General features: G+C 40.6%; 1 protein-coding gene across 4 annotated transcripts in view; it reads right to left on the reverse strand.

Annotated features, from left to right (window-relative positions):
- SLC25A26 (solute carrier family 25 member 26) overlaps nucleotides 1–23,690 on the reverse strand; it is an 84,763-nt gene extending 61,073 nt beyond the window's left edge. For 2 of the 4 annotated variants that reach the window (XM_065075476.1, XM_005505616.4), the window contains exons 1-5: nucleotides 23,454–23,690; nucleotides 21,574–21,730; nucleotides 19,864–19,973; nucleotides 7,208–7,312; nucleotides 5,671–5,718 (exon numbers count right to left, since the gene is read on the reverse strand). In XM_065075476.1, coding sequence (XP_064931548.1) covers nucleotides 5,671–5,718; nucleotides 7,208–7,312; nucleotides 19,864–19,973; nucleotides 21,574–21,730; nucleotides 23,454–23,486 — 453 coding nt within the window. In that variant the 5' untranslated portion in view covers nucleotides 23,487–23,690. The remainder of the gene's footprint in view (nucleotides 1–5,670; nucleotides 5,719–7,207; nucleotides 7,313–19,863; nucleotides 19,974–21,573; nucleotides 21,731–23,453) is intronic. The other 2 variants (XM_065075475.1, XM_065075474.1) reach the window with 1 other exon arrangement.
- Nucleotides 23,691–25,963: the final 2,273 nt, after the last annotated feature.

Raw genomic sequence — 25,963 nt, forward strand, 5'->3', positions numbered from 1 at the left:
ACTGCTTTTCAAGGTCTCCATGTTCATTTCCAAGTACTATTCCAGAGTTTACAGAGAAAAGGTAACGAGCATAACCTACAACAGCAAAAGACAATGATGTCTTTTGTCCATTTGTCAATGTTCCAGGTAAGAAGCAGGGATGTGCCTGAGCTCTTATCCCAGAGCATGGACTTGCTCCCTGCTCTTTCCCCACAAGAATTACCTTTAACTCTTACACACCTTTCAAAATGAAAATCCCTTGAACACAGATATCTAGAATGGTACAAGTGATACAAGAGCTGATACAACTCCAGTGATAGGCTTTCCATGACAGGCTAATGTTAATGGTGTGGGGAAAGCAGGGACTTATTTTTCAACTTTCCTCCCATAAATCATGTCACACAACTTCTGCTCAACTTTCCACATGGCAGAGGCTAGCTAGTTAATCCATTTTACAGTTCCTATCCCTTTCATGAGACTGTTCTTGCTCTATATGGAAACAACACAGCCAAAGAAGTGCTGGTTTCCCAGTAAAAGTCAAAACTCCCAGTATTAGAGATCCTGCCTGGCAAATTCCTGGTTAAACCTAACCTGTCTAGAATTGCAAAATAAAAAAAAAACAGTTCAGTTGTCCAGAAGGTAACAAAAGACAGATACTGCACATATTTCATCAAGGAGGATGTTTATTTTTCCAAATATTGTATTAAGATAGTGTCCTGTTTGCCCATTTTATGGACATCTGCTCTGTAATACACAGAGAATAGTAGAAGATCAAAGTCCTAATTGTGCAAGTAAAAGAATGTATTAATAACATTCTTTCTGTCCTACAGCAACAGAGATAAACTTTAAAAAAAAAACCTCTAACAGCTAGGAGAACAGGATATTTATATAAAGATGTCCTAACAAAAGAAAAGCATGCAAAACTACCTCTAGTGGATAAACAAACCAGGCTCCCTGTTTGCAGATTGTTCCCTATCGAGCTCAGCCCTCAGAGATCCCCTCCCTCCCTCAGTCAATAGTGTTTAACATATCTCAGCTGGGCTTCACATTTTTACACAAACCCTTCTCAGCATCCTTTGTTCACTGAGCCTTTAAATTTAGGAAAATGCAGCAGGTGTTACCTTTAAGCCACATTTTGCTGCCAGTTGCTTTAGATTCTCTCTCCCAGGTTGCAAGTCATGTAAGGAGGAGTTTTTTTGTTGGTCTTTTTTCTGCTAGTTCCTTCTTCATCTGCATAGGCTGCACTGCATATCCCTTTTGATATATACAATATATCAGGACACTTACTCTGCAGCACACACAGAAAAAGCACTACCTCCTCCTCAGGAGACATTATTAGTTCTTGGCTTTCTGAGATTGGGAAGAGCCCCCAATTTGTTGCCTGTTTGTCACACTGCTTCCACTCGTTAATGCAATAGCATTCTTTGAACTAGCTGTCTTTCTCCTCTCCAAAATTAATATAGCATGGAGTACTCTGTCTCTCTCCCAAGATAGCAGTAGCTGCCTTCATCCACTTAGAGTTCTGACTTGCGTACACTGAAGGGGACAAAAAACAAACAAACATACATAAAAACCACCACAAACCAACCCACAACTGCACTGACTTAAATAAACTAGGACTCTTTAAAGTGATGACTAGGCTGTCTCACTGAAAGTAAAATCAACAGCACGCTGTACAAGAGTTGGGTTCAGACTTACCAGTAGTTTACTTTCAAATTCAGAGCTCTGAGGTCTGAAACAACATTGTCAAGTAAAGTGTCATTACCAGCTCTACCTGAACAGAGGCCACCACAAGCAGAGAGCCTGAACTGTCTCAAAAGAGTCTACAAGTCAGGGGACAGGTTTACTCTGGGCTGCATGCACAGCAAAGACTGGCATTAGAAAGCGATTCTCAGTCTTCTTTCAAGACACCTGTGAGTTATAAAGAGCTAGTCATCCCCCATCCCCTTTGAGGAAGAGTTTAATATTAATTTTAGCTCCTTTCAAAACTACCTCTGGGCTAGGGCCAAGTCCATCTGCAGTATTTTTAAAAGTGATGAAAGAAATTAAAACCACACAGAACTCAGGACTCGCTCAGTTCTTCCAAACTATGATAACGCAAGACAGAAAGGACACAACAGTTAATGGTGGCACTGCTTGTGCGAAGCTGCAACCTGCACCTAGAGAGGCAGATGGTGAAGTAACTCATGGTACACAGGCAAACTGGACAAGGCACTTTATTTTCTTGTGTGTTGTCCTCTCATTCATAATAACGTCCTTTTAAGACATCTGCTAGAGTCCTGTAACGTTAATGGAAATGGAAAAGCTCCAATGGGAACTCAGGGGTTTTCTCTCTTTTTCCCATGAACTGAACATTATGGAATTTTAACAGATGTTCTACTTGGTCATAGTTAATAAAATGAATTATGCAGGAATTAAAAATCTGGCTCCATTTGCTTATATTAGATCTCAGCAGCAGAACTACGTTCCCATTAAATACATTCTAGAGGTTTTACAGTGGATTTATAGTCTGCTCCTGCCTTGTTATAAGATGGCTGGAGATTTTACAAATGAACTTGTCTCTGTTCTGGAAAACATTAGTAAATTTACCTGTTCATTGACTGTTCTTAGTAGCATGATCCAGTTTCCACAATGATGCGCACTGATACGCTACAACCATAGGAAAGGACAATTCTCACTTGGATTTGCTTTGGAAATGACATAATGGGAATTCCACATGATTTCACAGCCTCCGATTTCTGCCGTTTATTCAAAGTCTCATTCAGCAACCTAATAACCGTACTCCCACTTTGAGCTTTATCACAAAAGCTTTCCCCTTGGAGCACAGATGCCTCTTCCAGGCTCTTACTGCCAACAGAATGATGCACTGTACCCCACTTCCCTTTCGATTCAAGGATTAGTTCCGTGTAACTACATCAAAGGAAGAAGTAAAGACCAAAATGTAACGGACACAAGAGAACAGGCACCAAAAATGAGGTAGGGAAAGCCACCAGCCAAAAATTCCAAGCATTGAGGTACACTCAGACAAAGTTATTTCTTTCTCTTCTGCTATTCATTTGTACAGAAGGTATTTTGACAGGAAAATAAAGGGCATAAGTGAGAGTGAGAATCAAAAATGAATTATGAAACAACTACCTTGCAACAGAACAGTAGCAGCACATCAGCTAATGCAAATCACATGGAGCAGAATGAGGCTGTGCTGAAAAGATCTACTATGCTCTAGGAAAATACGAGGTTTTAACATTGAACTCCCTTTACAAACAATCAGACTCATTTTCATTTGAGTCTAAGCAATTAGCAAGCAGATCTTTATTTAGGGACCAAAATCCGCTTTATGTAATATGAAAAAAATATTATCCTGATGCAACAACTAAAATAAACCTTTTTTAAATTCTGGCTTAAGAATTTTGCCAGTGCAAGAATATAATAATATTAAAACTATCAATATTTCCAGCCTTTTCCAATTATTTTTAAATGAAAAATCATGCACTGAAGCCCCTCTATGCAAAAAACCCACTCCACTGTAACTAAACAAAAGGTGTCGTGTAAGTAAAGAACCAAAGCATGTAAACAAATTCGGTAAGTACAAAAGTCTTCTGGAATTAAATATCAGCATATATACGTACTGCAGCTACCTGGATGTGTCCCGTAATGAATTAATATAGATTTTTATCTGAAAATAAAGACTTTGCCTCAAGGAAGAACTGTACTTTGTACAGTTTTCCTCTGTACTAGAAGGGAAAATAGTAAAATTAAATACCAGGCTTACAACAGTTCCAGCTGAAGGTTCAATACCCTGTTCTTACTCAAGTGGCCATTGTCTTACAATATTTAGTTTTAGAAAAATGCAACAGTCTTAACAGTGTTAAATTCAAAGAGATTTTTTTTTTTTTAAAGACATCACCTATGATTTGTTTCATCTTGAAAAGAAAGCACATTTCATTTGGTAATCATTTATTTCTCATTCTATTGGACAGATTCTCCCAAAAAGCAATACTTCACCCGAAATCAGTTCTGAAGGATCTTTTATGAATATACATAATGGAGAGGACCCCCATTATATTTCCAACAAAGTGCTGCCATTTTGAGTAAACAAAGTTATCTCAGCAGGGTCACACACTATGCCATGAATACGGTCTGCAAATTAATTACCACCCTGACATATGTCAAAACAAATATTATGGAGAATAGCACCCAGTAGTAACCATGTGCTTTATCTACCTGTTAGTATTCAAAATCAGTATTCAATGGGATCTAAATTTATTCATTTATTCAGAACTCCTCAGAGAAATCAAAATGATTCGTTGGCCTTTTTTTGCCCATCTCCAAATGAAATCTGAGTGAATAACACATGTTTAGTGAGCCAGAAAATAAGTACAGGATGAAGCTATGGTGGGGGTTACGTTTCAGAAAAGCAGGTGTCATCTCTGCACAAATAACTAATTTTTTAAACATTCAAAACTACTGAAATAGACTGCAGAGCATTATCATTTGTCAGCAATTTAAGGATCACTAAATCGGGTATTTCTTTTTTTAGGTCATATCCATCTTTGTTCCGTACACTTAACAAGAGCTGGCTAACATAACCATCCTAAAAACAGTTTTCAGCATGAAGAAAGGCTTTTAAAAGCAGAGCTATTGAATGAAGGCTTAAAAAGCCTCTATTGTCATCAATGGCAATACGATCAACAGATCTGATCCTGTGTTTCAAAAACAAAAGCAGCAAATACCCAAACCTTTTGTACTCAGTTGAGCTATATAAGGAGAGGACAAACCAACACGTATCATTGAACACAGTGAGTAAAGAACCTTTCCTGGACAATAGCTGTTATGTTTCCATGCGAATTGAGCCTCCTCTCTGTATCTGAGGTACTCATGATGCAACTTCTGTTTTGTCAAATATGACCCCCTGGGATCCAATTCTGGAACAGTTTTACACTTAAAGTTGTTCATCAGTATGTTTTTCTACTTTTTTTATAATCTGCCTTCAGTTCACACAGCATGTCAAACAATTCCATGACACCAATCCTCTAATTCACAGTACGTTTATGAAGATATTTTCGTTTAGGAACTATTTTCTGCCAAGCAGGCAAAAAATATTTTTAGCTCCATTTGTTTTCCAAGAGTGAAGTATTAATACTTCTGATTTAGAATTAAGTAATGCCATATCACAGCTACAGACTAAATGAATTTCTTTCACACATTTTTTTTTCCTTAAATAAAAAAAGAGCACACAATCCTCCCTATATACAGATGACAGCTAATCTCTTGGCATCTACTGACAAATATATTTAAAGAAAGCCTAAATCTGTCTGTGCCAAACTTGGCCTGATGCCACCAGTTCACCATTGTTGGCATACATATTTCACATGATGCAATCACAAGACTTGAGGAAGCTTCCAGTACTTTATTTTACGGTTTTCATCATGTTAACATATACCTTTCCATCCTTTTATGATTTAGCAGCAGCAGAAATGAGAGGTGGGATGGTAGATGATGTCTTGCATGTAGTGTAGTGTACATTATCAGTATTCTCTTTAAATTACAAGCTCATAATTTATCTAGAATGAAACATGCTAGGATTTAGAGCTTATGGTTAGAGCAATTGATCTCAACTGTATTACTATCTTGTTAGAAAACAAAGCAAGGCAAAGGAATCAATTAAAAACAAGAGAAAGACAAGTGTTTTACCTCTCTTAATACTGTGCTTTTATAACCCCGATAAAGTCCTTGAATACCCTGTAAACCAACAAAAGAAAGCATCAGCTATAGGGAATTAGGTTGCCAAAGACCACAATTTATCGGTGATTATGAGGCAAGCGCTACAGCATTACTGAATGTCACACCTGAACTTCGTGCAAATTGAGTATATTGATTATAACATTGTATACTGTACTCCATGATTTACAATGCCAGAGCTTTTTATGTTCATTTCAAAGAACATTCAACCACTGTTCAGAGTAATCAGTAATAGAGAAGAAAATATACCTTACAGTTAAAATTAAAAAGGTGAGAAGGCACAGAAACATATTATTTCAAACTCTACTTGCGCAATATTTTGGTCTAGAGGTATCCACTATCTCATAAATATTTCGAAACTAGTACTGTTCTATTTAAATAGCCCATGCAAAATAAACCCATAGGATGCCAGCTTCCAATGTCCACCCTCTAAGCCTTGTTTTAGAGCTTTTATCAACACAAGTATTTCGTACTTTTAGCAAGCTGATAAAATTCCAACCAACTGAAATTTTATAAGCGTATATAATATTATGTTTAATATCTTAAAGGACATTTTATTCCAGTGTTGGGCAAGTCTCTGGCCAGCTAGAAAGTAGGGGAAAACAATGGTTTTGAACGTACCAGCTTGAATGACCAAGTTCAGAAATAACCAAATGACAGAAAGAAGTTCCAGCAAATAAAAATCAATTGGATTATTCAAAGGTCATATCTATGTCTTCCTTCTTCTGGATTTTACATAACAGAAACAGGTATAATATTTTTCCCCCCAGTGTTTTCAGGACCCACTTTCTCTCATGGAATAAAACTTGCAAAACATCCCTTGTGAGACTCTGTAAAAACAGTGGTGAACAAGTTTTACAGGATTAAACAGTATAACTACTGAAAAGATGACAAAAGCTCTTATTTTCCAGAAGTTGCCAATACTGGATGAGCACTCATTTCCAAAGCTCCTACAGAGCCTCTGCCTGGTGCCTTTAGAATATGTCCCCCCGAGCCTGCTCCAAAACTGTAAATCATTCAACAAACTCTGGGTACAGAGACTCGACATCCTGTTGTTCCAGACAAGGGCTGTTTGTCTAAATACATGTAGAATTTGGGAAACTGGAAAGCTAAGTCTCATTTTGGTGGTGTTTATTTTTTTGGTTGATTGGGTGTTTTTGTGGTTTTTGCTTGCTTGGCTTTTTTGTGCATTTTTTTGCTTTTGTTTGTTTTGGGTTTTGTTTTGTTTTTTTAATTGTAGGTACCCCATATAAAAGGAGGAGGAAACAAAGGAGTCGTTTAGAGTACGCATGCAAGTGCACACACATGGGAGACATGGGGGTTTGGTTTCCTTAGACATAACATGCCAATCACTTTTGACAACAGAAGAATAGGTGGGAAAGTGCTGAGACCACAGAACTGGACTAAAGTTGTAGGAATGCTTCCGGACATGTACAGCACTGAGTTGGAAGAAAGAAGCAACTTCTTTCAAATTTTGCTTTGAACTCACCTCATGATACAGGGTGTGGGAGAGAATCCGGAGGGTACTTGAGGAAGAAGAGACCTGGGCCCTTTGCTTGACAACCTCTGATGGAACCCGTATGAGGCATGCGACCTGCAAAAGAAGTGTAAGTTCAGAAAGCAAGTCCTTTTGCTGCCTTGCTTTGCACACAGCTGACACATTTAGACATTGTTCCAAGTACAGAAACCTAAGAAATGAGGAAATAATTTTTCTGATTATATGACTTGAACTTAAAAGCTGTTTATGAGCAGCTTATATATTTGCTCTGAGACCTATATACTTTCTGAACACAAAATTGTACTAACAGAAAAATCTGAGTATCCTTGAGATTTTTGACTTCCAGCAAATTTGGGTGGGATCAATCAGCAATGAAACCAAAATTTTGAAGCCATCTTGCCTTCTGGCATCCACAGGAATTTTTCCCCCACTCTCAAATCTAAACTGCAAATTCAGGACTTGAAGAACAAACTTCCCTCCGAGGTGGTTCCTTTGTGCCCTCTAGTGGCTGATGGCAAGAGACACTCCAGTTAGCATTACATGCATACGATATATTCAAGGTTTACCTTAAAACATGCATTGGATTTCATTCAAGGTGAAGCATTGGATTGATTCTTTCCTATACAATGAATTTACTAGGCAAGAAGGGCCACTGCAGCTGGATGTAATAATGTAGCTGCTGCCACAAATCTCCAGCTTTTCTTAAAAAGCCTTAAAGTGACTTTGAGACGTTCACCAGCCACTATGACTTCAGGTAAGAGTCAATCTTGTGTGCACATAATTCTGAGGAATGAGAATCCTGAAATGTTAGAGAGTTAGAAGCCTCTCAGCTCTCTAGAAAATGCCTGTTTACCAGCATTTCATCTTTTAAGACAAGTTTGTCTTCAGTTGGCCCCAGGGACTGGAGGTAAAACATTGGAGACATCACAGGCCTTTGCCAGATTTTTAGCCTTTCTTGGTCTCATCTTGTGCCAGGCTCAGGAACACACTGTGATGAATTTGGTCCCTAGATGTAAAGGTGATCACTGAGTACTTCAAGAGCAACCTAGGGGAAAGCTGTCCACCTGAAGCGGCAAACTAAGCTGCTATCTCAGAAACCCACAGGTGCCAAAGAGAATTTGAGTTCAGGAATCCACAGCCAGATTGCACAGAGATGGCAACCTGAGTGGTCTTTTGTGGGTAACACAGTACAAGGTTTAAGTTCCATTTTCACAAAGAGACCAAGAAAAAAAATCCCTTATTTTGTTACATTCCTACGGGTTTACCACGCAACAATATCCAGAAGTCATTACAAACAGATCTAACTCCATACGCTCTTCAGTTCTCAGGGTCAAAAATAACAAGTGACCCCAATCTGTCAAGAAAATAAGAACTGTCAAGTTTTCTGATAGTTCAGCATAAATATTTATAGAACTTCATGCTTCATAACACTCCATGTCCTTATATTAGCCTTTTTATTCCTTAAAAATACGGAGGCAGGAGGAAAGCTTTAAAAAGGCTGGGATGAAAACAATCTAGTCAATCAAGAGCAGACAAAGAGCCCAGCGTGGCTTCCTGACATCTGGGGTGCTGCAGTTTTGGCAGGAGAAGGGTGGCTACAAAGTAACGTCTCCATTTCCCCAGGACTACTTGGGGTGCATTTCATTTCAAATTAACTTTGATGTTTCTCCCATTTGAATTTGCGCTTGCAAGGGAATCTGTGGCTGCACAAGAACAAAAACAGTGATTACACCGTGTTGTTATGAAAGGAAATAAAGGCTTGTGTCACCTGGGCTGCGCTGTCAGATTGGCTCCACAGGGCACTTCTGGTACTAAAAAAGCCACCAGCTGCAACTGCCAACATCAGACTGAATGGTGACATTTTCACTGTGCACTTGAACTTACAACGTGTTACCTTATTTGTTCCTACATGTGTACCTTACTATCAATAACAATCTGAGCAGTCTTTTGATGTCAAATGTGGGTCTCTAAAGGGAAGTATGCAAGATGAAGTTCACATATATCTTATTAGCCCACAGGGTTAAAACAAAAGAAACAACCTAGGACAGAATGGGTGCAGAAAATCCTCAATCACTGCAGCACCTTCCAGGTGACGCTGCCAAAGTTAAAAGAACACAATGCACATCTCCACAGTTTGCTTTCTTAGCTAAATACATTAAAGTAGCACCAGTATGGTAACACTGTACTGACAGAATTCACACTTGAGTTTTCAGACATCAAAAAGCTATAAGCAAATTGCACGAGCAAGGGTGAAAGATATAATTACATGGCTGCACTGCAGTAGCTGTCCATGCATTTGCTTTTACCTGCACATCAAGTACTAGAAAAATAGACACAGAAAACAGACAATAACATGACCTCACATGGTGGGGGCCATTTACTTCCCTAATCACCAAGAGCCCAGGAAGAATTTGCTTTTTAATCTCTTGGCTGTTTACATAGGTGTAACCTGTTGCTACAGAAGAGCACAACACAGGTGGCAAAACTCAGGCCATTCCTGGTGTATCCTACCAGTTTTGGGGATTTCCCCAGGATGAATTAGCGCTCTGGCAACCCTCTGCATAGCCAGCCATGGAGAGGGGACAGCAGCGGGTCCTTGGTCACCTCAGCAAACATTAGGGCATCAGACAACATCACCCTGTTGATATGGGCTACGCTCATTTTTCCAAGCAAGCTCTAGAGCCAGGAGTTATTTCCATCTTTTGATGGGAATGGAAAGAATCAAGATCCTACAGATCAAGTTCATGGGGAAAATGGGTGCTGACCTATGGGTTCCTTCCTTATTTACCAGGCCAGGTAATACAGTTCTCCAGTTTTCAGCTTCTCTCTCCCATGTCAATGCATACCATACTTACCATAAGGGCAGGAAGACAATAACACTGAAATAAAGCTTAAAACTAAAAATCCTTGAGCTGTTAACTACAGCTACAAGCAAAGCTCTTATTAGCTTACAGACCAGGCAGGCAGAAATGACAATACTAGCACCTATTACCTTTCTAGTCTTTTAATACTGTAATCACTTCTGAACAAAAGAGTACGGAATTTCCAAATCCTTGTCTTAAATCATGACCAGGTCAAAGGGTGACGCTAGTATTCAGATGCTAACCTACATGCATTTTTAATTTGCTACCTTGCATTAACCAGTTAGGGATAAAAGCAAAACCAGGACTATTTTGTTAACCTTTATCTATGTACTGCTAAGACAATATATCTTCCAACGAAATGAAGGTGATTTTTTTTCTTCTGCCAGTTCGGGGAAAGGTGATGTTATTTTTTGATACTCCTTGATGAATCGATGCTGCCATCTCCTGGCCAGACTCATGTTGGAAACAGACTTTCCTGATGGTTCTGGCCGATTCCTCAACAGATCATGAAGATTGACTGGTGCAATTAAAGTCTCAAAAGTGCCTTGAAGTCAACACAAAGCCTCTTTATATACCAACTTAAACCATTTCAGTACACCTGAAACCTGTTTCTACATGGCTGTAGCTAATCGAAAAGATACGCTGCAAATAGCACCAGAAACCCACAGTCTTTTGCATGGGCTCACCTAAGTTCATTCAAAATACTTTTATTTTAAATCACTAACTTCTAGATAGGAGCCAATCCTACCTAAAGCTGCAGCAGCTGTTCAGAATTAGGCAGTACTCATCTAATCAGCACAAGGCTACCAATCATTTTTGTCTGGACAGTAAGACACATAACAAAGAGCAAAGAGGGGACAGCCCTGCTTCCAGGGGGGTTTGGTGCAGGTGGGTCTCCCCAGGCCTTGATGATTCAATAGCCAGGGAACAGTGAAAGCTGTGAGCTGTACACAGCTCATCCAGGGAAACCAGCAAACACAGTCTATTATGAAAACGGCTGAAGAAAACTCCCAACCAAAAGGAGGTTATTCTTTTTTTTAATGCTGTTATGGTTAACATGACAAAGAGGCTGAATTAGATGGTTGGACTAGAAAAAACCCATTGCATTGCCACTACAAATATGCAAATTCTGGAGCAAGCACTTATCTGCAAACCACCATGACACCACTTCTAGTTCACTGGCACGTCCTTGCTTCTCTATCCAATGTTCTGCTCTTTAGGCAAAGCCAAATAGAAGACAGTGACAACATCTTTAGAAAAGAATACAACTCCTCCTGGTCTTCAGAGATGTATTATTATCCAAATATAAACATATCACATTTAGATTAACAGCCTTTCACTTCCACCCTTTGTGCTCCAAGCTAACCATTTTCTACATGGCTGATTTTGTAGGACTTAGTAAACAACCAAAGACAACATGTGCATTTGTTATAAGGCAACTACACCACATTTCAAGCACTAACCTCGCAGGCATGATCTGTGCACGAGATGTCTGCAGAACCATTTGAAAGAGGACAGAGCAGGTGTTACACTCGTTATGAAGGACTTGTGCTGGGTATTTAAATTGGGTTGATGGACAGAAGGATTTTCTCAGAACTGGGGAGGCACCTGGTACAACACTATTCACAGTTTTGTAGCTCTAAGAAGAGCAGCTGGAAAAAGCATTTCCTTACACAGGCTGGCATGCAGCCTGCACAGCTGATTATCTGACTCACACTCTTAAAAGCTCCCACAATCATACTGAGAAGTTCTTATCTTTAATAAAAGACAGATATTACCCATGCCCTTAAGACTACTGAAGGGCAAAGATTAAAAGCCCATCCTGTTAAGATGCCGGCACCTGGTGTTCTCAGGGCTAATGAACTGATCCGGTCTCTGAACTAACCTGGGCTTGGGTGAGGATCAACACCAGATTTTTCCCACTTCATAATTACCCAGCCATTCTGCTTCAAGGCAGGAGAAGAGCAGTCTAAGGACAGAGAACTGCTCTGGGACATGATAGGGGCTGGTGATTTGGGAACCTGCACTCAGCGATTCACAGCAAATCTCTGGCTTGCTAAGCCTAATTTGAAATTTGGATCCAGAAACATGTGGTAGGCTCCAGAAAACCTTTCTGTGTTGCGGCTTTAAACCCTTTAAAGCACTTTCTGAAGGATTTTAAATTTCCCAAGCAGGAGGTTAGTTTTAATGACTTTGTCTGAATAGGCGGGGAAGCTTTAATTGATGTTCACCACATAAATATAACTTAGCACAGAACTAGAGGAACATACCTGGGGAGAGTTACTCTTAAATGTCATTTGCATAAGTTCATTCTTAATCAAATAAGAACCTAATTTATGACACTATACAACTTTGTATCCAGAGAGCAGAGACTTTAAACTAAACCTCACAATACCTGTGCAAGATAATCACTAACCCATTCAGGAGAAAAAGCTGCTGCACAAAAATGACAACAAAGAGGCTATGACTTAGCAAAGGACACATGTTTAGGCTGCGGTCAATCTGGTAACAAAATCCTTATCTCTCACCCCATTCTTGAAGGTCAGAAGGATTACCTGTTCCAACATAATGTAGAAAGAGCAAGAAAAATGAAATGGAGCAACTCTAAAACCCTGCTGAAAGAGACTGAACAATAAAGAAGTTTTTAGTGGTTTGGGTTTGGTGTGGGTTGATTTTGTTTGTTTATGTGGTTCTTTTGTTTGGTTGGTTTTTCTTTTTAAGTGTACTCTGCATTGGTCCTGAACACACTCCTGCAGACAAAAGTTACCTTATAGCTCGGGTGTGTGGTGTTAATTTGTTGGGTTTTTTTAATATTAAAAAATGCTGCTTCCCAAAATATATTAATAAATATGACATAATCTGAGCATCTGAATTTCTATGTCAGATGCTCCCTTTTAAGTAGGAAGTTGCTATTTTTAATCTGAAACATGAAAAATGTCCTTTTCCATTCCTCAGATAGCTGAATTATTAAATTCATATGCAAGTCTAAAATTAAGAGATCTTAAATTGCACCGATTTCCCTTGGATCCTGAAAAAGAAGGAGAAATTTCCCTTTTGGTTCAAGTTCAGGGCTCTCAGCAAGCCTTGAATTCAGCACTGCAGCTTTCCATGCCTTTCCAAACTCTGTAAGTTCATGTTTGGTTTTTCAGATCTCATTGGGATTCCCTTCTCCGATACAAGAGGAAAAATAACTATTTTGATGCAATATTATGAGATTAGCAAAGTATTTCATCCTCGCAATAATTGTTTCTAGACTCTGGTCACAGTTCTTGGATTGGGAATGTTAAATAGCAGGGAAGGTGGAGAGCATGAGATTTTATCTGTAGATGGAAGATGAACTGCATCACCCTTCCCACCACCAGGAAAATTAACAGAAAAGCAGAGGAACATGAAATATGCATTTGTCATTTGGTTTCATATTTCCTTTGAAGAGAGAAGCCTGAGTTGCTGCAACCATAGACCCGTAACAGTTCAAACACCAATAAGCCTTCATCTAAATAACTGCTTCCCTTTTGACCAAGACAGAACAAAAATTTAAGTTTCTATGGTCTGTAATCTGCTGTGGGTCACAACTCAAGTTGTGAACAAGCCCTTCCACACATTTGTCAGCAGGCTGTGCTACCTGCTGAAGCAAATCTGAAGTGGGGAATTGAAGCATTGACACCTATTTTGATGAAGAAATTGTCTCCAGGAAGGGCAGAAATTGCCCAATATTTGTACTGTCCACTATCACTTTCTGCTTTAAGTGCCAAGCCCAGAGAAAAAGTGTGTCTTCAAAATAAAAACTCAGATTATGCTAATCTTGTTTTCCCCTTCCGTACTGTGCACAGCACAGATGTGCCCTTTCAGCACAGTTAAATTCAGTCCTGTGCAAAGCTGCTGGGGTCACCAACAGGTGACTCCATTCCTAATTTAAAACCCATAGAGAGAACAGGTTTTGACTAATGGGAAGGTTTAGACAATGCCAAGCTCTTTGTCCCATCTTTTCCTCTGACTGACACAACAGGGCCTTCATAAATTTAATTGCAGCTCCCTGTACGCTGGCAGGAAACATTTCTTCAAAGAGCAATCTCACCCAGCAAGATCCCTCAGATCTCAGCACTTCCCAGAGCTTACAAACATACTATTTCAGAGATGAGACCATTAACAGGAACTGAATATCACAAGCATTTGGAAAACTGGAGCTTCTGCAGAAATGTTTTCAGCTTCCTCCAAGTTTCCACCTCAGATGACTTCACCTAGAATCAGCAGAGCTGTTTTGCAGGGTGCTATTACATCCTGTCATTGTCAAACTTAAGTCAGCTACCTATTATTGCTTTCCAGAGCTCACTTCTTCCTGCTACAGAGCATCGTCGGCACCACCACGTACTTCTTCCTTCTCAATGGCCATCTTGGCTGAGCCTTTTCACCCCAGCTGCCTGAAGTCCGTCACTTCATAGCCCTCTCAACATGGGCTCCTGCTCTTCTCTCACGATTTCCTTCCCCACGTGTGGCTCTTCAATTGCCCAGCGACATGACCTACAACTCTTGCTGTGGGTTCCCTGCCTACTTCTCTATCAGCCACCTCAGAAACACCTTGAAAAACTTTTCTTTCCCCCCTCAAACAGTGGAAATATGTGGCAAGTTCTCTTCACAGCAAGGAGAAACTGTTATACCAGTTATATCAGTTAATGAGCAAAGAAAAGGGCAAGTTTGTGAAGCTGGCAAGCCTGACACTAAACACTTCTTTACAGAAGTACTTCTCCCTGCAGATGTTTTAAAAGTTTGTCTGCTTTGCATAACTAAATTAGTCTTTCAAAGTTTAATCAATGTAGAGTTTGTTTCCTTTTTAAAATTAAATGTAAAAGTTACAGAAAGCGGCCAGCTGTTGTGCACAACTCTTTTGTACTCCAGCACAAACTGCCCCACAGATTTTGCTCAGTACAGACACAAGCAGTTGGTTTAAACTCAAGTGGCAGAAATCAGACAGCTGAATAGCTTAAAGAAAAAAAATCCTCCTTAGCCTGGTTGATGCTTGAATCATAAATTACTACCACATTTAAATACAGAAAGCCCTAAAGCCAAAAGGAAGAGTAGACCCTTAATTCAACCTACAGAATTTTCTGCATGATGCAATCTATCCCAGCAGCTCTTCCACCACTGAGAGTCTGTTAAACTTATTTTGAAAGGTGCAAGAAACTAATCGCATCCACCAGCCAAACTGTTCTTTCAGCAGAAGTAGTGTGGTGCATCCCATCCAGCATAAAACTGTTTCCCAGGAGCCAAGTGGGGTCAGGCTGTGTTACAAGAGGACAAATGTTAATGAGATTCCAGGCAAGAGAACATAGGCAATATTTTCTGAAAACACATTAAGTCTCCTGTTGAAAGATGACTAGTATTTTACAATTTGCTTGGTCTCTTGGGGTTACATTGGCCCAGAACACGGAAATTTCAACTACATTGTATTTTATCAAGTATTTTCCTTTAATTGATCCCCTACTCTTTCCTACAGCCTTTTCACTTGAAGAATTATGGGCTTGTCCACATATGGAGCTATTTAGAAATAGTTATTCCTGACAAATCCTGTACAGAACCTTACTTTGGAATAAACTTACCTTAAACTATCTGAGACATTTTCAAAGCTGACTCTGGCAAAATACATTGCAAGCCAGGAAATCCATCAGGAAATACTTTTCAATTACTTATTTCTCATGTGTACTCTTTAACCCAAATTAGCTTTCCCCTATTGACACTTTGTGCTACAAATATTACTAAATTGGCTGAATATCAGCCCTAGGATTGAAAGAAAAGAGATGACAACCATCAAGCTTCTACTCTTTACTGCAAAGTAGCATGTGCTCTAAGCCCTGAATTGAGTAGATAACACAAAGCAATCTAGGAAAGGTGGCTGATGAAAAGGAGGAGATGCAGTTAACATGGAGCACATGAGAGAAGATCAGCTTGGGTGGCTGTTCAGCTGTTTGACACTTCTTAATTTGCTGTTTCGGCCTTTAATTGTATGATGAATTTGTTGGCAGCATTTGTGGATTCATGCCTCCATTCATCTTTATTTACAATCAATTTTCAGCTGCAGCTCTAATTTGAGTTTCCATCCGCTCAAACTATCCTCCTCCTCCACTGGCCCTTAATGGCAGCAGTCTCACCTTTACAACCACCTTCCAACCACTCCTCAGCTATGTTTCTGCATAAGGATTTGGCAAAAATCCTGCAGCTCTGTATTACAGGGCTGACCTCACCTAGATTAATTTATGAATATTTCAAAATTCAGCACAATTTATTCAAAAGACTACATACGTTGCTGCAGTCCCCACCATTGCTCGTCTTGCTGGGGTCAGCACATTCTCCTTCTCAGTCCCTATATGCATCCAGATATGCGCAGAACAAAAGATACAGTCATGCCTAAAATGACAGGCACTGATCAATGAAAACAGAAAAGAAACAAACAAACAAACTTAAGTACTGTGGAAGAGGTTCCATCAAACTTTGGCTGCTGTCAGACTTTGGATACTACTTTGAATACTATGGTCTGCCAGCCCATACTACACTGGTTGAGAGGAGATAGGATGCACAACAGACAATCCTAAGTTATTAATACCGATGTTCACGTTCTAATCAGATGAACCACACACTTACCACAAAATTGTGACAAAACTTTTGGATGTTTGAATGCAAATTGATTCAACATCCCTTTCTCAAATTTTTGGAAAAAAACGTTAAGTGTGAGGCTACGCTAAAATCCTTGCTGAAGACAGCCAAGCCTCTCACCTTCGAAGAGAGTCCCTACCTAACCATTCAGAGCTCTCTCAGAATATTGCTGAAGTTTCCATCTCTTCCTGCGAGGTTTGTGTTCCACCAAAGCCCAGCAGGTAGCCCAAGTTTCAGCATTCTTGCAGCCAGACCAGAAACACCTTTCTAGACTTATAAGCTTGTCCAGCATTTACAGAACTCAAGGGACCACAGTGCACAGACACTGAAGCAGAATGAAAACAAGCCAGATGAGGAACCTAAAGTATCATGGCTACATCTGCTTAAAAATTTAACAGGACAAACAAACGCAGGCACAGTGTCACCAATATGATTAGGCAGTTTTCAGGATCTGAGTTACTCTCTGGTGCCACAGCACACTCTGCAGACACAGCGCTTCATTGCAATAACTTGGGATCTGGCAGACTTGGGGACACTCTGCAGTGTTAACACATCTCCAGCGCTGTAATCCTAAAGTACTCTGGAAACCTGCACAAGGACAAAAGCAGCTCAGTAACTTCAGCTGGTAATCTACTTTCAGAGCACGGTCATTACTGCTGGCTGCCGAAAGAACGGGACATCTACCTCTCACCCTGGTTCTCAGTCCTCCCCCACACTTTCTCTCACAAGTGAGCTGAAGTGAAGGTACCTTGTTTTCCTACAGAGTAGAGGGAAATAATAATAATAATAAAAAAAAAGACATCACCAAAAATAGCCAATCAAAAATAAAAGGTCAGAAAGATGAGAGTGAACCTGATACTTACAGGCAACAGCCCAAAACTTTCACTGAATATCTTGCAAGGCTCAGATTGTGACCATAACAACATCTAAACCTCAGATGGAAAAGCCTGTTGTCAGCTGGCTGCTCTAGAACGTGATCCAAATGACTTTATTCTCACCTCCACGGAAAAGCCAGCAGGATGTAAACTTAACTGTGCAGAACCCAGCCACTTTGGCACTCATGAAGGAAACCTCATCAGTCAAACTGCAACAATCTCAAACTTGTCTCATAAAACCATGTTTGCAGGAGCCTGGTAGGGGATGCCCAGAGAGGGATGTCTCTCTATCAAAGTTTCTTGAAATCAATAATATTCACTGTCATAATTAAAGTGCCATAAAAAATTATGTACAAATCAATCTGGGGCTATACAATTAACTATGGATCTGCAAGATGCACCTAGTTATTTAAAATGGGCACTAGGAGGTTAAAAATACTGTTCCTTGTCAGAGTTACTTACACCGCCTTAGAATATTAAAAGTAAAACTTTAGAACATCTGGTTTTCCTTTCCACTCCCTATGATATCATGTTTTCCAAGTACATTTGGCAGCTCACTGTAAAGATACAGGCAGACTAAACATACAGGGCAATGCAGACTCAAGATGAAAAATTCCAAAGCCCTGGACTCAGTAAGTGTGTTTCCTATCTCCAAATTTCAGTTACCCAAGTGGTATAATAAGGGTTTTTTCCCCCCTTGGTAACTCATGTATCCTTCAACCTTCTTCCTAGATGAGATGCTATACCATATATCTGCTCTCCAGAGTTTTGGCTGTATCTTTGTGAGTAATTTTTCATGTATTATGGGATACTCTGTGTCCCCATACAGCAAGATTCAGTTATAGGAAAAAATAATTATGTTTAACAGGGTCAGATTTTCTATGTACTTTCCTTTATCTCACTCTGGGAGATGAGATTAGCCTTCCATATTCCTCCTGCCCAAAAGGAAAAGAAAACACATGCTACACCCACTGCTTTTTTACTGCTTGGTTTTGTGCCTTCTCGCCTGGAACTGGGAAATTGGACCAAACCAGTTCCAGGGGACCATGTTTCCCACGAATTTACACAGGCTGTCAACAATACAGAAGAGTGGCTGCTATAAAAACTAAACCCTCCCATTTGACTGACTTCTCCCATATATTTCAATATATCTTGATGCAACCTTTGCATTTTTTTTAATCTTTACCCATTTTATTATTTTTACTGGGTCACAGTCAAAACACAGATTAGTCAGTATTAACACACCTTTAAGCTTTGCACATAACTCACATTTTAGCGATGCACAAGAAAGTAGCTGACTCATTTATACTCAGCAGTGAAGGAGCAGCAACCCTACAAACTCAATATCAGTTCCTTGCTCTAAATCTTAATTTCTCCATTTTGTAAAAAGACAGTTTGGAAACGCAGAGAGATGCCTTGGGAATCCTAACATGACAGAGTCTTTGGCTCATTATTTCACATTTAAAAGCAATTTATATCATAGTGATTATTAAAGTGTACAAAGGAGAAAAGTACATATTAAAAAAAAACTACTGACAAAATAATAGTCCCAGTGGTTATGCCCTGATTAAAATTTAATGACTAATCAATAAAACTATAATTATAGCTTTCACCCTGACGCAATTTGGAATAGTTTATATATTTCTATTGATCGGCTAAGACTTTATATAAAACAAATGTGAGAAGATCTTGCATTATGTTATTTTTATTACAGGTTTGTTGTAGCAAACCTCTAAATCCCTATCTCAATTATTTTACAGCTTAGTTCTCCCATCACACTGAGAGGAAAACCTAGCAAAACGCAGAACCTTATTAGCTGAAAAAAGCTGTTACAACACCATAGCTTCCATACCATAAAGTCAGATTGCCATTTCAATGGCTATCACTATATATTTCTCTGGCCGTAGAGCAGCAAAGACAAGCACACGATACAGCCCTGAGCAACACATTCAATTTACGCTGCATCTCCCTTTGTTGGCCTGAAAGTAAAAGCAGTAAATGTCCAAATTGTGAGGGACATGAGACTACAGACCACCTTGGAAAAAACGGGCAACACATTTTGCAATCATGCAAGGAATCATCTGTAGCCCACTGTTCTTCAGCTACTGATGATTAAATTACCCAGTTATCATTTCCTCACAGAAAATTATTATTTTCATGAGAACTGTCACAAGTACAGAGATGGTCAACATTCAAAAAAGATATGACATCAATCCTGGGCCTCTCCTCCCACAGACACACAACACATGAACATCTTTCTTACCACTTCCCCAAGGGACGCAGCCACCATGTGCGTTGCAGGCGTCAAGTAAGGTGTAGAGCTGTGGGGCAGCATGGATTTCACATTCTCATAGGTGATAAAAAATGCAGCAGCTGAAATTTAAGAATACATGCAGTCATTTAACTGTTCCTCCACCACAGAACTAGCATAAAAACGTTTAAAGGTGGATTTTGTCACCTATTATTCTAACACTGTAGTTGAAAACAGGGTATTTTTACCCCCAAACAGTACAATAGTATCAACACAATCTGTGGGGTAATTCATTCAGAAGTTCATGCTCCTGGCTATCACTGGAAAGCCTCATGTTAACAGCAGAGGAACCAACACTTAAGGCTGTATTTAGTATTGACATAAGGAAAGATGTGTTAATTAGTCACAAATGTCCAATAGGTTTTGAAAAAATGGTATCTTCATATTCATATTAAAAGATAGGAAGGGTAAAGAGAAGGCTGGTTTGTTGAACTGGATGGATCGTCTTTATTATTTGGAAAAAAAATAATCAGTTAATTAATTGAAAAGAAAAAAAAATCACCATACACGTCTGCTACCCTGCAATGTGCAAACTATTTCAGTACCAGTTATTAAAAATTTCTTCCTAGCTATCATCAGTTTAATATTTGGCACTTTAGCTCCAGAAAAAAACTCTTCAAAGCTTCTGAAGAACTCTTAAAAGTCCTGTCCAGCGAACGAGAAACATACAGAACTAAACTGAGCACAGCAACATGAGCTGTGTTTGTTCACTGAAACAGACAACTACAAAGGCACTTGCACCTTAAGGGTTATCCCTTCTTCTAAAGATAATTTTAGCTCTCTGTCATATGTTGGAAAGATAAAACCACAGTTCAGATTTTGAAGATGTAAATCCCAAAAAAAAAAATGACATGTCTTACGGGGGAACAGATTTTAATTGTAAAGAAGGGCTATGTGAATTGCTTTCTGCTAATCAAAAGATGCTTATCACCACAAAAGGAGATAAGAGAGTAGACAAGATAAAGAAATGAATTTTTTTATATCATCTTATGAAGGACATCAAACATCTGAAGGTGTCAGTGGATTTGTCAGCAAAGTTGTCCTAACACAACTGACAGCATAGCTTGCTGCTTTTTTATCCTTCCCTACAAAGACAAAATGGACAAAGGCATTAGCAATTTTAGATGTCTTTTCTCTCCAGCATTTACTTTTTAAAGCTTCAGTTTCAAAAGTATTCCTGATGTCTTCTGATTGTAAGTGTTGTAGTTGTTTCCAGACAGAAAAGGAGAGGCAGAGCAACCCCATGGCAACTAACTCAAAGACCTCCAGTGCTCAAGCACTTTGAATTGCGTCCAGTTCATTTCCAATGCCCTGAAAGGGTGTGTCATGACAAAAGCATCCAGGGGAAGCAAGGCTCAAGCCCTCTCTGGCACCTAGAAATGCTTTAGGGTGTCCCTATAAGTAAGAATAGGCCTATGAGACATCCAAGAACACTTTCACGGAGTAAGGGTTGCTTTTCAGAGCAAACATGCAGCAGCCTTCACTCCAGGCTCACTCAAAGAACTTGTTCAAGGCTGTACAATTCTAGAAACCACTCCTCACAGCTGGACATGGACTTACAGAATCCAATTACCTGCAGGAGAGGAAGCCACGGACATTAATGTCCTGTACTACGTAAGTTCCCATTTAAAGAAGACAAAGCATAATCCAAAGAAAATTTACCATTTGGAAAGGATCCTATAGCAGTGGACGGAACTCCAGCATAGATGCCACGAAACCCACCAGCCTTCCTAAATCCTTGAGGACTCTGCAGTCTTGTTTTTACAGTATCCAGGGGAAAAAGGATCAAGTCAACACAGACACCAGCAACTCCACCAGCCTTCAAGACAAAACCATGGAATAAAGAATATTAATATTCATAGAGGTGAAGTTGTGGTGCTTATGTAACTGAGGCATACCTAAAAACCAAAACCAAAGCACTACTGACCATATCCTGTTGTCTAATTATAAACTGACAGTCTTACACACACACTTCAATAGATTCTATAGCCACAACAAGGAAGCTTCAACAAAAGCAAGAAAGCAACAGACATTACAACTTTTAAACCATTTTTAAGGTATTTTCAAAACAATCTCCATGTTTTGAATAGCACAAGCAAAGCAATGCAACACTTACCCCCCCATGCCTATAAACAAGACAGTGAATGTCACTTATAAAGATGACACAGCACAGAATGACCAGCACCTCTAGGAAGTTGTGTGATAAGATCAGGGAAAGACAGAAGCAAGTCTGCTTCCTTGTAAGCATCGCTAGAAAGCACGTTCACATTTTTTGAGCAAAAATCTTCATTTGAAGTGTTAGCCCCCCGATTTCCTCGGTTGAACAAAGCCTAAAGTAAAACTGCTTTATGTTCTTTTGCTGACAAAAGCCTATAAGAAAAAAATAAAGATACTTTCACAGTCATAAAGAAAAGGAGAAAGTTTTTATTCAAAGCAATCCTTAAAACTAAACCCCAAATAGTTTCAACTAAAGCTCAATCTTTTTCTGTTGTCTGTGTTTCTAAACGACATCTGGTTTGTAGAAAATAACGACTTGTTAAAAATAAGAGAGTGAAATAAATGGTTTGAAGTCTACCACATATAGAACAGCACACAACAAGTAGCTGCACCAATTTTTAACTCAGCCTGAATACAAATCACATGTGTGTGATTCGCACTTTTTTTCTCCAGGGCCAACAGAGGATTCAGGGAGGTGTTCACAATCTACTACTAAAGTTTTAATCAATAAGTTAATTACTTTTTTTAATCTAGTTTGCTATTTTGCATGTATTGATTTTTCTTCCCTCTTTTTCATCAAAATCCTTATCTGTTCAAAATAACATCGATCAGATTTAATCTACCCATCTGTTAAAACATGAATCAAAAGTTACTAATTGCTTCTTTAGTTTTCAAAGTTCTGTATCTTAAATGTCATTTAAATTCATGAAGCGGCTAATAGAGCACCTGCCAGAGGGCGACAACACCTGTGTGCTCACACCATCAGCAGAAAGTGGTCATGATTTTTAGATAATAAGACAACTAAAACACACCTTCTCCCCCACCTTTTGCAACAGCAGCGTTATCAGCAGGGGAACAGCTGAAAACCTTTACCAGGAATTGGACATACCCGTTAAACTTAACGTCAGTAAAGCGATTTAATGAAACCAGGACCTAATTATTGAGCCATGACCTTTCAGTTGAGTGCCTCCGGGGTGTCCCCCAGTTCCCCCCTTGCCATGGGGGCACCACAGCCCTGCTGCCCCACACAGCGCCGAGGGCGAGCGCTGGGGCTGTGCCAGGGGGTCCCCAGCTCTGGGGCCTGGGGGCTTTGCCCCCACATGCGGCTCTGCTGGGAGTACGCGTTGAAAAGCAGCTTTAGGGTGGGAAATAAAGCACGAAGTACACGCTCCACGACCCCGACAACCCCGGCCCGGGGGCGTCTGCTGAAGCCAAAGGGGACGGGCCCAGGCGCGCTCCCGCCGCCCAGGCGCGCTCCTGCCGCCCCGCCTGCACAGGCCGCCGTGTCGCCTTGGCAACGGGCAGGCCCGGGTGCGCTCACTCACCGCCAAGGCCGCCCAGGACTCTCGCGGCTCCATGCAGGGGTGGCGGTACGCGGTGGCCACACGACGCGGCACAGACCAGCTCCGCGCACCACGGGACGGGACTAAACCCCCCGCTCTGGCCGTGCCCCGGGCGCGCACACGGGCGCAGCCATGTTGCTGCCCCTGACCCGCGGTCAGGCGGGAACGTGTCCTCACTGCGCATGTGTGCTGACGCCGCGCATGCGCACGGCGGGTGGTGACGCCGCTGCCCACAGCTGGGGAGTAATGTGCTCACTCTGTTAGGGTGAAAGCACCAATCAGTTATTACTAAGCTTTAACTAGTTGTTACTTAATGGTGATTTTCTGTGTGGTAGCAGTCGTGCTGCTCCAGGAAACTGGAGAACAGGCATCTCCTGCTGTCCGGGCTTCCGAGGTGCTGGTGGGTTCTCCAATGGCCACTGCAGTTCCTTCTGCACACAGCTGGGATCTGTTCAGAAAATAAAACCTAAGGCCACTGGGAAAAAAAGGTGTTTTGAGGGAAAAACATTTCTGAGGTCACTTGGGGCTTTTCCTCAGTTCATGACTGCAGCACAAATGCCCCATGCGTGGTCCTGCTGACACCAGAATTTCCATGGGCTGTTCCTGCAAAGAGCAGGTTATAGAAAAGCACAGGGAAGTTAATAAATCCCCCTGGCCAAGGTTGTCTCTTCTGCCAGTTTCTGGGAAGTGTGTTCACTCCCTGGAAATGAAAATGTCATTTTTCACTCCCATCCCATCAGGAACACTTTCATATTTGTGTCCCTGAGGCCTCTACCCATCCCCACAAAGGGCACTCAAATCCACAGCAGTTTCAAAAGCTCCAAGGAGGATTTTGGCACAGAGGCCTCACATAATCCTCAACCAGCAGGAAACTACACTTGAAATTACGGGAAATAAAATTCTAGGGGAGGGAAAAGGGGTAAATCTTGGAGAGCACTATAGTACATGCAGAGCTGGAAAATTGGCAGGCTTCAATTCCATATTTCCTTGGCTGCAAGCATATCACTGGGGATGACTTTTGGACGTAGCAGCTGGGGACGTGATGATGCCTCCATGTTTTCAGCATCAGTAACGGCCCTCAGGCAGCTCAGCTCCTCTTCATCAAACTGCTAAGGGTGTTTGCAGGTGGGAAGCACCGTGCTATCCTGCCCCGTAACATCTGCCTTCAGCAGCACAGTGATTGGCATCAAAGTGGTGTTACCAACTCCAGCAAATTTATTACAGCTCTCCTGCAACACTGTGATTTTTTTTCTGAAGTGCCTCAGTCCCCAGAGACAGGTGATGTTAGAATAGTCTTCATTTAATTTAGTCTTCATTTTCATTTGAGTGAAAAGCTCAAAGCTCTGCAGGCAAAAGTAGAAAGAACCTGAGTTTGTTATATTTCTCAATTTCCTTTGATTTTTAAGGGAGCTCCCTGTTTTTCTGGTCTCAATTTACAATTTTTTATGATAATCTGGTGGATTCTCAGTACTTTATTCTAATTTAGGCTTTGTTATGTTTATTGGGGATCACTTCTTGGTTTCATATCGGACATGATCAAACAGGTGGACTTCAATGTTCCTAGCACACCTGACCCCAGTATGGCAGTCTGACCACCCTTCCTTCCAAAGCCTGTGATATTTGTGAAGCCTAAGGCAGGCCAGTTTGCTGTCCTAGGAATTAATTCCTGAAAACTTTGGTTCTGATTCCTGGAAGAAGTAGGAGCCACAGTTACATATTTCAGCTGTGATGTAACAAAGACTGGACTGTGAGCAGTTATTACAGTAACACCCAGCAGAGTACCTGGCTTTATGAAGGAACTCTGCTATTTAGACAGGAAAAAAAAATCTGAAATCTACCATTTCCAGCTCTTATTCTGGTAAGTGGCTAAATAAACACAAAAGCTGAAAGTTCCTCAGTTTCCAAGTTCATGTCTGTTGTTAAATTAGGTACTTTGGAGCAGTATTGAGGGGAAAAATCAGACATCTGCGTTAAATGAAACATGCTTTTAGAGTTACTGTTATCCCCATACAACCCACTGATGGCAGGCCTTAAAACGAGACCTTATTCCCTACGTGTGCCCCGGGGGGGTCTCTTGATGTAGGGGTTCTTGGGGTCATAGCAAGGATTTTTCACATTGTTCAGTGTAAAGCTTTCAGTTACACTCAGTGACAGTGACTCTTTGATTTATCACCTTCTGTCAGAAGACCTGCTGCTGCATCAGAGAGGTCACAACCTCCTATTCTTCCAAACCACTGTTCTGTCTTAAATGAACAAGTTCTGCTTAATGCTGCAGGCCACACATTAATCTCTAAGTCCTTCAGTGGACTCCCCCTGAGCTTGAAGAGTAAGCTGAATGAAGGAGAAGACCTATTTTCTCACGTCCTTTCTTCCTTGTGAAGAAATGTCACAGGTGCTGCCCAGCATCTCCACTGCAAGTGAAGAAGGTGGGCCGAGCAGAAGCACCTGGCAAAGGAAGTCCCTGACTGCACCTGGACGACAGATGTTCCTGG

Source organism: Columba livia, chromosome 10, assembly GCF_036013475.1.
Source record: "Columba livia isolate bColLiv1 breed racing homer chromosome 10, bColLiv1.pat.W.v2, whole genome shotgun sequence".
Classification (NCBI taxonomy): Eukaryota; Metazoa; Chordata; class Aves; order Columbiformes; family Columbidae; genus Columba; species Columba livia.